We start from the raw sequence: 13,043 nt of genomic DNA on the forward strand, positions 1-13,043 counted from the left end.
CCCCAAATGAGAGGAATTTTCTTTATTCCTAATGCTGTCTTATTCCTTTGGGAATTCCTTGAGATACAGCCCAACCTCAAGTTTGGTATAGCCCCAAATTAGCAGGCTTGAAAAAGTTACCTCTAAATATCACATTTCATATGCCTTGACAGTGTTGAGGTTTAAGTATTATTAATGTGAGGGGTGCCTGGGTGGTTAAGTTGGTTGAGCATCCAAGTCTTGTTTTCAGCGCAGGTCATGGTCTCAGGGTTGTAAAATTGAGCCCCACATTGGACTCTGTGCTCAATAGGAAGTCTGCTTGAGATTTGCTCTTCCTCTCCCTCCACTTCTCTGCTCCCCCCTCCCTCATGCTCTCTCTCTAAAATAAGCAAAATCTTTTAAAAATATAATTAATGTGGGTTTTTTAAATATATTTTTTTCTTTAGAGATAGAGTGCAAGGAGTAGGGGGAGGGACAGAGGGAGGTGGAGAATCCCAAGCAGACTCCACAGCAGCCCAGAGCCTAACACAGGCCTCAGTTCCACAACTCTGAAACCATGACCTGACCTGAAACCCAGAGCCAAACACTTAATTAGCTGAGCCACTGAGGTACCACTATTAGTGTTTTCAAAACCATCATTTCTTCAGTTATTTTCTTCCTGTCAATAGTTACTGTCTCTGATATCATTTGTCAGGAGAAAGAGAACACTAAAGAAACTGAGTGTAGTAAGAATTATGACAAGAGAGATATGAGGATTGATGAGAGCTATCCAAAATCTTTGATAGTCCCTTGAAGACAGGTGGGCCATGTCATCTTTTAAAATAAGCTGAAGATCTTGACACATTCCATTAGGGTGTCATCATTCTTAATACATGTGCCTAAGTAATTGATACATGATCACATCTAGTGAAATACACTCACAACTGATGTATTGTTTTATCAAATTCTTCCCCTCAAGAGTTCCTCTGAAGCTGACAGATATGCCTGCTCCCCACTTCCTTCATACCTGGAGGGCTCTGGCTATGTGGTAGAGGAGGAGCAAAATTCACAGAGACCACTTCAAGATGTCTGCTTTCACCTTCTAAAACTCTATAGTGACAGGTAAGTCAGAGCCATGCATGATAGTCACTTGAGAGCTTAATCAGCCCTAGGGAGTCCTTTCCTGAGTTTTTTCCCTTTAATGTGAGATCTGATTGCCAAAGTTTGTATAAATTAAAGTATAATTTATAGTAGTTGAATGCGAAGAATATTGGAATTAGAGTTAGAAATCTAAGAATTGATCGATTTTAATTAAGATACAATTTATAAATAATGAAGTGTGCATTTCATTATTATGTAACTGTCATGATCAAGATAACAATTATATTACCCCCCAAAAGTTCCCTCATTCCCTTTTGCAATCAGTCCCCACCCCCACACAACTAAGTTTTTTTTATTATAGAATAATTTTGCTCTTATAGATTTTTACATTATTAGGATCATTCTGTTAACTTTTGCGCCTGGCTTGTTTTACTCACATAATGATTTTGAGGTTTATCCATATTAATATATGTATTAACAGAAGGATTTTTATTGTATAATTTATTCGTTTGTTGATGGATAGTTTTTCTTGATTTGGGTTGTTATGAATAAACATGTGATGATCATTTATATCCAAAGTATTCATATCGTATTACATTCCCACCTAGATCTCTAGGTGTTCCGTATCCTCTTCAAAATTTGGTATTGTCATTTTTAAAAATTTTTTAATTTTAATTTGTCATTTTTTTTAATTTTGCCATTTTAATGAGCATATACTGGCATCTTATTATATTCAGTTATTTAAAACGATTTCAGCAGAACTCTTGCATATATCAGAAACACTGAGGGATTTTTTTCAGTCATAACTAATTCTTATTTCAGTTCTTTAAATACTTTTTAAGTATTAAATATGTAGCTGTATTAAAGGATAATACACTTTTTTTGTTTGTTTTTAAGATTTTATTTATTAGAAAGCATGAGGTGGGGAGAAGCAAAGGGAGAGGGACAAGCAGACTCCCTGCTAAACAGGGAGCCCTATATGAGGCTCCATCTCCTAGGACCCTGAGATCATAACTTGAGCTGAGTGTCTCTGCCTCTCTCTCTCTGTCTCTATGAATAAATAAATAAATAAATAAATCTTAAAAATCTTTAAAAAATAAATAAATAACTTGAGCTGAAGTCAGGTGCTGAACCGAGTGAGCCACCCAGGTGCTCCCAGATAGTATAGTTTTATATTGTGGAAACATATAAATAACTAAAGTTATTTATTTATTTATTTTTAAAGATTTTATTTATTTATTTATGACAGAGAGGCAGAGGGAGAACCCGGCTTCGTGCAGGGAGCCCAACATGGGACTCAATCCCGGGTCTCCAGGATCACACCCCCAGCTGAAGGTGGTGCTAAACCGCTGGGCCACTGTGGCTGCCCTAAAGTAGTGCTTTAATTTGCATTTCCTGGGCGCCTGGGTGGCTCAGTGGTTGAGCTTCCGCCTTTGGCTCAGGGTGTGATCCCAGGGTCCCACTTTGGGCTTTCCACAGGGAGCCTGCTTCTCCCCTCTACCTATATCTCTGCCTATTTCTCTACCTCTCTTTCTGTCTCTAATGAATAAGTAAATAAAATCTTAAAAAAAATTTTTTTTGCATTTCCCTAATGTCTGATGATGTTGAGGCATTTTTTTTCACATGCTTATTTACCATCATCTATATATCTTCCTTGTGAAAGTATCTAATTCACATTTTTTTCTGCCCATTTTTTAATAGAGTTGTCTTGTGTTTCAATATCTCTTTATATATTCTGGATATTACTCCTTTATTATAAATGTGTTTTTGCAATTATACTTGTATAAGGGCTTGTTTTTTCATTTTCTTAAAAAAAAGATAATGAAGAGTAGAAGTTTAAACTGTAAATTTATTTTCCTGAAGTCACCAAATTTATTGGCATAAAATTATTCATAACATTTTCCTTATTATCTTTTTTAAATGTCTGTATATATGATCTGTAACTATATCTCTCTCTTGGTATTAGTAATATGTTTCCTTTCTCTTTTTTTTTTTTCCTTGATTAGTCTGGTCTACCTCCAGTTTTTGGTTTTATTGCTTACCTCTACTATCTGTCTAGTTTAAAATATATCAGAAACCTAAATTTCAAACTTAAACCAGAAAGCAAACAGAAGAAACCAAACCAGAAAGTCTTTGCAACTATGAGTTAGGCAAACATTTTTTTGACACCAAATAAATAATTTGTAGAAGAAAAAAATTGGTGAACTAGACCAAAAAAATTAGAAGCTGCTAGTCATTGAAAAACTGTTAGGAGAATGAAAAGACAAGCCACAGATTAGGGGAATATATTTGCAATTTGTGGAACTGATAAAGAACTTGTATCAAAACATATAAAGAACTTTTTTTTCTTTTTTAAGATTTTATTTATTTGAGAGAGTGAGCATGCACAAGTGGGTGGGGTGGGAGAGGAACAAGCAGACTTCATGCTAAATGTGGAGCTTGGAGGCTGACATGGGGCTCAGTCTCTCGACCCTGAAGTCATAAACTAAGCTGAAATCAAGAGTCAGACACCTGACTGAGCCACCCCGGCATCCCCAGAACATATAAATAACTCTTAAAACTCAATAATAAAAAAAAAACAAAAACAAAAAAACAATTTTATTTTATTTATTTTTTTTTACAACCCAATTTTAAAATGGGAAAAATACTTATATAGTTGCCTTACCAAAGAAGACTTAGATGTCAATCACAAGAGAAAGTGTTCAGCATCAGTAGGCAGAAGGAAAATGCAAATTAAAACCATCATGCGATACCACCTATTAGAACGCCTAGACATTAAAAAACCCTAGGGGCACCTGCGTGGCTCAGTCAGGTAAGCCTCTGACTCTTGATCTCAGCTCACGTGTTGATCTCAAAGTCTTGAGTGCAAGCTCCTCCCAGTGTGGAGTTTACTTTAAAAAACCTAAAATAAAAAGACCTATACCAAGTGTTGTCATAGATGTGGAACAACTGGAATTCTCATACAGTGCTGGTGAAAAAATGTAAAATGTTATTGGCACTCTGATAAACAATTTGGCAGCTTAGAATGTTAGCCATACACCTGTATGCATATGATCCAGCTATGCCCTCTAAGGTATTTACCCAAAAGGAATGAAAACATCTGTGTACAAATGTTTGTAACAGCTTTGTTTGTAATGGTCCAAAAGTGGAATCAAGGGATCCCTGGGTGGCGCAGCGGTTTGGCGCCTGCCTTTGGCCCAGGGCGCGATCCTGGAGACTCGGGAATCCGAGTCAGGCTCCCACGTGCATGGAGCCTGCTTCTCCCTCTGCCTATGTCTCTGCCTCTCTCTCTCTCTCACTGTGTGCCTTTCATAAATAAATTAAATAAAAAATTTAAAATTAAAAGAATTTATAAAAAAAAAAAGTGGAATCAAGCCAAATTTCCATCACTATGTGAATGGCTAAACAAACTGTGGTATATCTGTGTAGTGGAATACTACTCAGCAATAAAAGAGAATGAACTATTGATATACAAGAGAACATAGTGAATCACAAGATAATTTTATTTGGTTTTGAAAGAAGTAAGACAAAAAAGTACCAGAAACATACCTACTATATGATTCCAATCTACATAAAATTCAGGAAAATGCAAACTGATGAATCACAGAAAGCAGATCAGTGGTTGCCTGGGAAGGGTGGGTGCAAGGAGGGCAGGAAGAGAAGGCTCACAGAGAAACATAAAGAAACTTTTGAAGGTGAAGAGTATGTTTGTTATCTTCACCTTCGTTGGTAATTTCACAGTTGTGTACATATGTTAAAACTTAATGAAAACTTAATGAAAAAACTGTACATTCTAAATTTGTTTTGTTTACTGTATGTCAGATTTTTTAATGTCAAAAAAGAAGAAAAAGAAAGTATCTCAAGGTACTAGAAATAGAGAAACTGGAGCCAGGAGATAGTAAAAACCTTGTTCTCAAGAAAGGTAGAATTGCTATGACTAAAACCTTACATAGGGGGATCCCTGGGTGGCTCAGCAGTTTGGCGCCTGCCTTTGGCCCAGGGCGTGATCCTGGAGTCCCGGGATCAAGTCCTGTGATGGGCTCCCGGCATGGAACCTGCTTCTCCCTCTGCCTGTGTCTCTGCCTCTCTCTGTCTCTCTATCATGAATTAAAAAAATAAAAATTATTTATTTATTTATTTATTTATTTATTTATTTATTTATTTATTTTTAATAAAAATCTTTAAAAAATTTTTTTAAATAAAACTTTACGTAAAATCCACACTCTGTCCCAATTACATAGTCTAGAATTTTCTGTCCAACATAATGGCTGCTATTCACATTTTACTATTTTAATTTAAGTAAACTTTAAAATTTAGTTACTCATTCACAATAGCCACATTTCAAGTGTCTAATAGCCACATGTAGCTATTGGCTGTCATTGGTCAGGGCAGATTATAGTTCATTTCCATCATCCCACAAAAGTTCAGTTTGGCAACACTGATCATGAAAACTTTTGTTCATTACTTAGGGAAGTGTTAGGAAGTTATAAAAAGTCTGGGATCTTAGGTGAATAGAAAAAGTTATTGATTGGTAATCTAAGCCCTAAAATTTGCAGGTGTGAGATCTTAGTTTATATTAATTACAATCTGGGAATTACAAGCTAAGAATTTTACACAGAAACTGATCCAGGACCATTAAAATCTTTGGGCTCCCAGTAGAAGAAAGACCAAAAGTCTGGATAGGGACACTTTAAAAATTCAGGGTACCTGAATTTCCTTATATAAAGAAAACCCCACTGGAGACAAAATCAGAGATAGAAATTACAAGCCTTAGAAGGAAATAACGAGGGCAGCCCAGGTGGCTCAGCGGTTTAGTGCCACCTTCAGCCCAGAGCGTGATCCTGGAGACCCAGAATCGAGTCCCATGTTGGGCTCTCCGCATGGAGCCTGCTTCTCCCTCTGCCTGTGTCTCTGCCTGCCTCTCTCTCTTTCTCTCTCTGTCTCTGTCTCTCTCTCTCTCTGTCTCTCATGAATAAATAAAATCTTAAGAAAAAAAAAAAAGAAGGAAATAACCATTGTGAAGAATAGTTAGCTGCTTAAACAAACAGGAAAATGAGCCACTTCATATAATACAACAGTATGAAAGATTGTAAGATACCTATGTGTTTTAAATGATTAAGAAAAGTATCGGTGTACCTGGGTGGCTCACTCGGTTAACCATCCATCTTCAGCTCAGGTCATGGTCTCAGGGTCCAAGGATCAAGACTTCCGTGTCTTGTATCAGACTATACAGACTTCCGTGCTCAGCAGGAGGTCTGCTTCTCCCTCTCCTATGCCCCCCCCCCACTCATGCATTCTTTCGCTCTCTTTCTCTCTCTCTCAAATAAATAACATTTTAAAAATACACAAATGGTTAAAAATGAAGACTTAAGAGTTGTGAAGACTCCATGTACCAGGATGGTAAATATCTAAGCCAAACAAATACCAGCAAGCCTGTCCAATCACACAACCACAAAAGAGGAGGTGCCTTCATTTTTAGTAGGATCTGTAATCTTGCTGAACCTACAAGTAGATTGATACAGTACAGTCTCAGAGGGAGATCATCTAGTAATGCTTCTGTTGTCATATGCTTGCCTTTATTATCTTCTAAACCATAGCCAGAATAGTTGACCTATTCAGTGCAGGTGGTCTGCTTCCTTGATATGATAACTCTCAGCACATTTTCCTTTGCAGACATTATGATCTCAACCAGCTGCTGGAGCCTCGAAGTGTAACAGCAGATCCTTTGGACTACCGCCTAAGCTGGCACTTGTGGGAGGTGCTGCGGGCTCTTAATTATACTCATCTCTCAGAACAATGTGAGGGTGTACTACAGACCAGTTATGCTGGCCAACTGGAAAGTGAGGGGCTCTGGGAGTGGGCCGTCTTTGTCCTCCTACACATTGACAACTCAAGGTGAGTAAGAAAGTATGAACCCACTATACATCTAGTGCTACCAGGTAATGCCAGTCCCATCAGTCTCCTAGCATTTAATTCAGCAAGTAAGCATCTAGAGTATATTCTGGTTTCAGCCTTGTGATAAACCTCAAGAGAGTTCAGCCTACAGTTAACTCTATATTCATGTGAACAAGTTAGAAGTGAGACTGCCTTGAGATAAGTGCAAATTCTGTTTATCATAAGATCTCTCGGGATCCCTGGGTGGCGCAGCGGTTTGGCGCCTGTCTTTGGCCCAGGGCGCGATCCTGGAGACCCGGGATCGAATCCCACATCGGGCTCCCGGTGCATGGAGCCTGCTTCTCCCTCTGCCTGTGTCTCTGCCTCTCTCTCTCTGTGTGTGTGACTATCATAAATAAATAAAAATTAAAAAAAAAAAAAAGTTTAAAAAAAAAAAAGATCTCTCAGTAGTCGGAGAAGTGAGAAGAGATCTCTGGGAACTGCAGTGATCAGGGAAAACCTTAGACAGGAACAGGAATAATTACAGGAAAGGGAAGGACATGTCCACATAGGGCTAATCCATTAACTTAGACACAGATTCATTGGAATGTGGCAAGTTTAGGAATTATGCAGAAATAATGCTGCTGAGCTGCCTCAGAGGATCTGTTGAGTGATGAAATGAGTTGGCAGGGAGGGTCCTTGCTTCTTCTGTCTGCTGGCTTTCTCCCTCTCTGGCCTTCCCTTGTCATCCACCCACACCTACCCTTCAACTTTAGTAGTATCATTTTTATAAGTATATCCTTGCTTACTTGCCTAATGTTTTCATAAAAGAACCTTATCTCCATGGTGTGACTGGGATAAAGTTAGAAACTTTTTTGTTAATGATAGTAGCATGGCATTACACTAATAACAAAAACGTTTATATAGTACTTTGTCATATAGTACTTTTAAATGTATTTATACTCTGTTGTAAATACTTTACATATATCAACTCAGTTAATGCTCATAAGGAATCTATAAGCACTCTTATAATCACTATTTTACAGATGGGCAGCGTACAGCCCAGAGAGATTAAGTAATTTTTGCTCAAGGTCACATAGCTAGTAAATGCCAAAGTCTTCCAACTCAAGACACCCAGAGTCTGTGCTCTTAATCAGTATACTCCACTCTTTGTCATATTATATAGTCTGGAAAGGAGTTGAGTTTTACAGATGGATCTTAATTCTAGATCCATCATATACTTGCTTATCTGTAAAATCATAATATTAATCTCTGCCTTGTCAAAGCCTGGTTGTGGGATTAAAGGAGGAAAAGTAGGAGTGCCTGACTGGCTTAGTTGGTGGAGTGTGTGATTCTTGATGTTGGAGTCATAAGTACAAGCCCCACATTGGGTATTGAGATTACTTAATAAAAAAACAAGTTTTAAGGGGCTCCTGGGTGGCTCAGTAACTGGTTAAGCATCTGACTCTTGGTTTCAGCTCTGGTCATGATCTCAGGATCATGAGATGAAGCCCTATGTGGGGCTCCATCCTCAGGACAGAATCTACTTGAGATTCTTTCCCTCTCCTTCTTCTTCCCTCTCTATCTCTCTCCCAGCTCTCCTTCTCTCTCAAATAAATAAATAAAATATTTTAAAAAATGTTTTCTTTTAAAGGGAATGAAAATATAAAGCAGCTAGCACAGTCTTCTCTTTAAGAAATTTCTCCTCAAAAAAAAAGAAAATTTCTCCTCCCTTACCAGGAAGAAAAAGGCCTTCATACTTTCCTTTGAACTTATTTAAACAAATTAATAGGAATTTCACATGGTAAAAGACTGGCTAAAAGAATAACTGATGGGGATCCCTGGGTGGCTTAGTGGTTTGGTGCCTGTCTTTGGCCCAGGGTGTGATCCTGGAGTCTTGGGATCGAGTCCTGCATAGGGCTCCCTCTGTGGAGACTGCTTCATCCTCTGCCTGTGTCTCTGCGCCTCTCTCTCTCTCTCTCTCTCTCTCTCTCTCTCTCTCTCTCTTTCTCATGAGTAAATGAATAAAATCCTTAAAAAAAAAATACGAATGGTGTTTCAGAGTAGGATCTAGGGAGGCAAATCCTATTTCCTGATGAAGGATTTTTTTAAAATGAATTTTTCAATTTATGTATGTATATATATGTTTGTCATCTCTATACTCAACATGGGGCTCAAACTCAGGACCCTGAGATGAAGAGTTGCATGCCCTTCTTACTCACCCAGCTAGGCACCCCTTGATAAAGAATCTTAGAAATGAAGAAGTTGAGAATGGATTCAATGGAAAGCCTTGAAAAGGTCCTTGAAAAAAATGTTCAGAAAAGATTCTAAGATGAGACTAGTTTTGATTTGATATTTAAATCTAGTCCTTTGGGGGGTACCTGGGTGGCTCAGTTGGTTAAGCATCTGCCTTCAACTCAGGTCATGATCCCAGAGTTCTGGGAACATGATCCCAGGGTCCTGGGATTGAACCTCACATCCGGCTTCCTGCTCAGCAAGGAGCCTGCTTCTCCCTCTCTGTCTGCTGATCCCCCTGCTTGTCCTGTCTCATGCTTTCTCTCTCACTCTCTCTAAAATAAATAAAATCTTTAAAATAAAAAAATCTGGTCCTTTGTGGCAACTGGGTGGCTCAGTTCATTGAACATCTGTCTGATTCTTGATTTCAGCTCAGGTCATGATCCTCAGGGCTGTGGGGTTGAACCTTGAGTTGGGCTTCACGCTGGGTGTGGAGTCTACTTGAGGCTCTCTCTCTCTTTCTCTCCCTCCCTCCCACTACTACCCCTGCCATGCCCCCACTCTCTCTCAAATAAAATCTTTAGAAAGAAAAAGAAAGAAATCAACAGCTGGTCCTCTGGCCCAGATATAAACGGGCTCTCTTTAAGGGACCTTGAGACCAAAAAGAGTGAGGGTAGCCTAAATCTAGAGGCAGAGAGAAAATGAATTAGGAAAGCTGATGGTTTTGAAGGAAAAAAAAAACAAGGACCTGGAAGAGACCTTACCTTTAAAAACTACTTTGTTTACCTATACTGACCATATGGGAGAAAAGGAAGGGAGAAGGTTAAAAATTAACTACAAAGAACTACTTTGTGGAGAATAGGATTCTCCTATCCTGGTCCTTGATCTCCTGTTACTAAAAAGAAAAAGAAAAGAAAGAGAAAGCGTTTCCTTAGCCCTGGACAACCTTCCCTAGAGTATTAGTTTTCAGTATTTTTTTATCATGAAAATATAATGTGCTTAGATACTTCTATTTCATTTAAGAAATAAATGATATGATGGCTTTGTGTGTGTGTGTGTTAAGTGAAGTTTGAAGTGCTCCACTAAGCATTAAGACCTGCAGTTTAAGAGACTATCTCAGGGGTCACTGTGCTGTCTGAGGCAGCCTTCTCCATCAATGAAGATAGGATTTATTCAGCATTGTCTTTCTTCCTACAGCATGCGTGAGAAGGCTGTTCGAGAGCTGCTTACCCGGCACTGCCAACTAGTAGAGACCCCTGAGTCTTGGGCTAAGGAGACTTTCCTGACTCAAAAGCTTTGTGTGCCTGCTGAGTGGATTAATGAGGCCAAAGCAGTGCGAGCACACATGGAATCTGACAAGCACTTGGAGGCCCTCTATTTATTTAAAGCTGGACATTGGAACCGCTGCCACAAATTCATCATCAAGCACTTAGCTTCTGGTAAGTGCTTCAGACCAGGGCCCATGGAATCACCCCAAATTCTTCCAACCTCTGAACCCCATGATTAATCAGACCAGAGATTATTTCTATATAGAATTTTGCAGTCTTGAATCAGATTACACTTTGCAAAAGTTCTCTGTGCAGAAGAAACTTGGCCAGGATGAAAGGCTAAAGGGGCAGGGATTGACAGTAATATTATGTTACCATTTGCCAAGGATATGCTTAATGTGCATGAATTATGTTAAATTTTGTGTGGCTTTAGGAAATTTTATTTGCCAAAATGAAAAAGGAGACATTACAACTGGTACCGTAGAAATGCAAAGGATCATTAGAGATTACTGTGAGCAATTATATACCAACAAATTGGACAATCTGGAAGAATTAGAGAAATTCCTAGAAACATACAAAGCCTTCTAAGATTGAATCATAAAGAAATAGAAAATCTGAACAGACCAGTTAGTAGTAAAGCAGATTAAATCAGTAATCAAAAAACTCCCTACAAAGAAAACTCCAGGACCAGATGGCTTCACTAGTGAATTCTACCAAACATTCAAAGAATTAATACCAATCCTTCTCAAACCCTTACAAAAAATAGAAGAGGGGGAGAACATTTCCAAACTCATTTTATAAGGCCAGCATTACCCTAATGTCAAAACCAGACAAGGATACCATTATAAAAGGAAAGTACAGACTAATATCCATGGTGAACATAGATGCAAAAATTCCCAGCAAATTATTAGCAAACCAAATTAAAAACCATTAAAAGGATTATATACCATGATCAAGTGGGATTTATAACCAGGGTGCTTTAACATTTACAAGGCAGCTCAGGTCATGATCTCAGGGCTGTTATGTTAATACATCACATTAACAAAATGAAAGATAAAAATCATACAATCATCTCAATAGATGCAGAAAAAGCATTTGATAAACTCAACATCCATTTATGATAAAAACTAATTGGTATAGAAGAAACATACCTCAATAATAAAAGCCATATATGACAACCATATAGCTAACATCATACTTAATGATGAAAAGCTTTCATGGGCAGCCCGGGTGGCTCAATGGTTTAGCACCGCTTTCCGCCAGGGTGTGATCCTGGAGTCCTGGGATCAAGTCCCACGTCTGGCTCCCTGCATGGAGCCTGCTTCTCCCTCTGCCTGTGTCTCTCCCTCCCTCCCCCCCCCCCCTCTCTCTCTCTGTCTCTCATAAATAAATAAGTAAATAAAAATTTTAAAAATGATGAAAAGCTTTCAGCTTTTCCTCTAAGATTAAGAAGAAGACAAAGTTTCCCAGTTTCACCACTTTTATTCAACATAGTATTGGAAGTCCTAACCAGAGCAGTTAGGCAACAAAAAGAAGTCAGAGGGACACCTGGATGGCTCAGCGGTTGAGCGTCTCTGCCTTTGGCTCAAGGCATGATCCTGGAGTCCCGGGATTGAGTCCCACATTGGGCTTCCTGCATGGAGCCTGCTTCTCTCTCTGCCTGTGTCTCTGCCTCTCTGTGTGTCTCTCATGAGTAAATAAATAAAATCTTTAAAATAAAAAGAAAAAGAAAAAAGAAACAGAGACACCCAAACAAGAAAGGTAGAAATAAAACTGTCACTATTTGCATATGACAAGATACAATATACAGAAAACTCTGAAGGCTCTACCAAAAAACTGTTAAGATTAATAAATGAATTCAGTAAATTGCTGGATACAAAATCAATATGTAGAAATCTCTTGCATTCCTGTACACTAATCATGAATTATCAGAGGAATCAATCCCATTTACAATTGCATCAAAAGGATAACATATCCAGGAATAAGTTTAACCAAGGAGGTCAAAGACCTATATCCTTAAAACTATGACTTTGATGAAAGAAATTAAAGACACAAAGAAATGTAAAGATACTCCTTGCCTGTGGATTAGAAGAATTAACATTGTTAAAATATCCTTACTACCTAAAACAATCTAGATTCAATATAACCCTTCAAAATTTCAGTTGCATTTTTCACAGAACTCTAGAACAAACCGCAAAAATTTGTGTGGAACCACAAAAGACCTCCAATAGCCAAAGTGATCTTAAGAAAGAAGAATAAAGCTGAAGACATCACACTCTCTGATTTCAAACTCAATTATATAGCTATAGTAAATCAAAACACCATGATACAGGCCTGAAAACAGATACCATAAATCATTGGAACAGATTAGAGAGCCCAGAAATAAACCCATACATATGTGGTCAATTAGTTTATAACAAAGTAGCCAAGAATAGCCAACAGTCTTTTTTTTTTTTTTTTAATTTTTATTTATTTATTCATGAGAGAGAGAGAGAGAGAGGCAGAAACAAGACAGAAGCAGAGACATAGAGAGAGAAGCAGGCTCCATGCAGGGAGCCTGACATGGGACTGCATCCCGGGATTTCAGGACCACGCCCTGGGCTGAAG

The 13,043-nt window shown here is 38.3% G+C and overlaps 1 protein-coding gene across 3 annotated transcripts in view; it reads left to right on the forward strand.

Moving 5' to 3' along the window:
* The window catches only part of NUP98 (nucleoporin 98 and 96 precursor), a 121,952-nt gene that overhangs the window by 98,770 nt on the left and 10,139 nt on the right, over positions 1–13,043 (forward strand). For all 3 annotated transcript variants that reach the window (XM_041730007.1, XM_041730009.1, XM_041730008.1), the window contains exons 28-30: positions 938–1,080; positions 6,733–6,954; positions 10,366–10,607. In XM_041730007.1, coding sequence (XP_041585941.1) covers positions 938–1,080; positions 6,733–6,954; positions 10,366–10,607 — 607 coding nt within the window. The remainder of the gene's footprint in view (positions 1–937; positions 1,081–6,732; positions 6,955–10,365; positions 10,608–13,043) is intronic.

This window comes from Vulpes lagopus, chromosome 15, assembly GCF_018345385.1.
Source record: "Vulpes lagopus strain Blue_001 chromosome 15, ASM1834538v1, whole genome shotgun sequence".
NCBI classification, from domain to species: Eukaryota; Metazoa; Chordata; class Mammalia; order Carnivora; family Canidae; genus Vulpes; species Vulpes lagopus.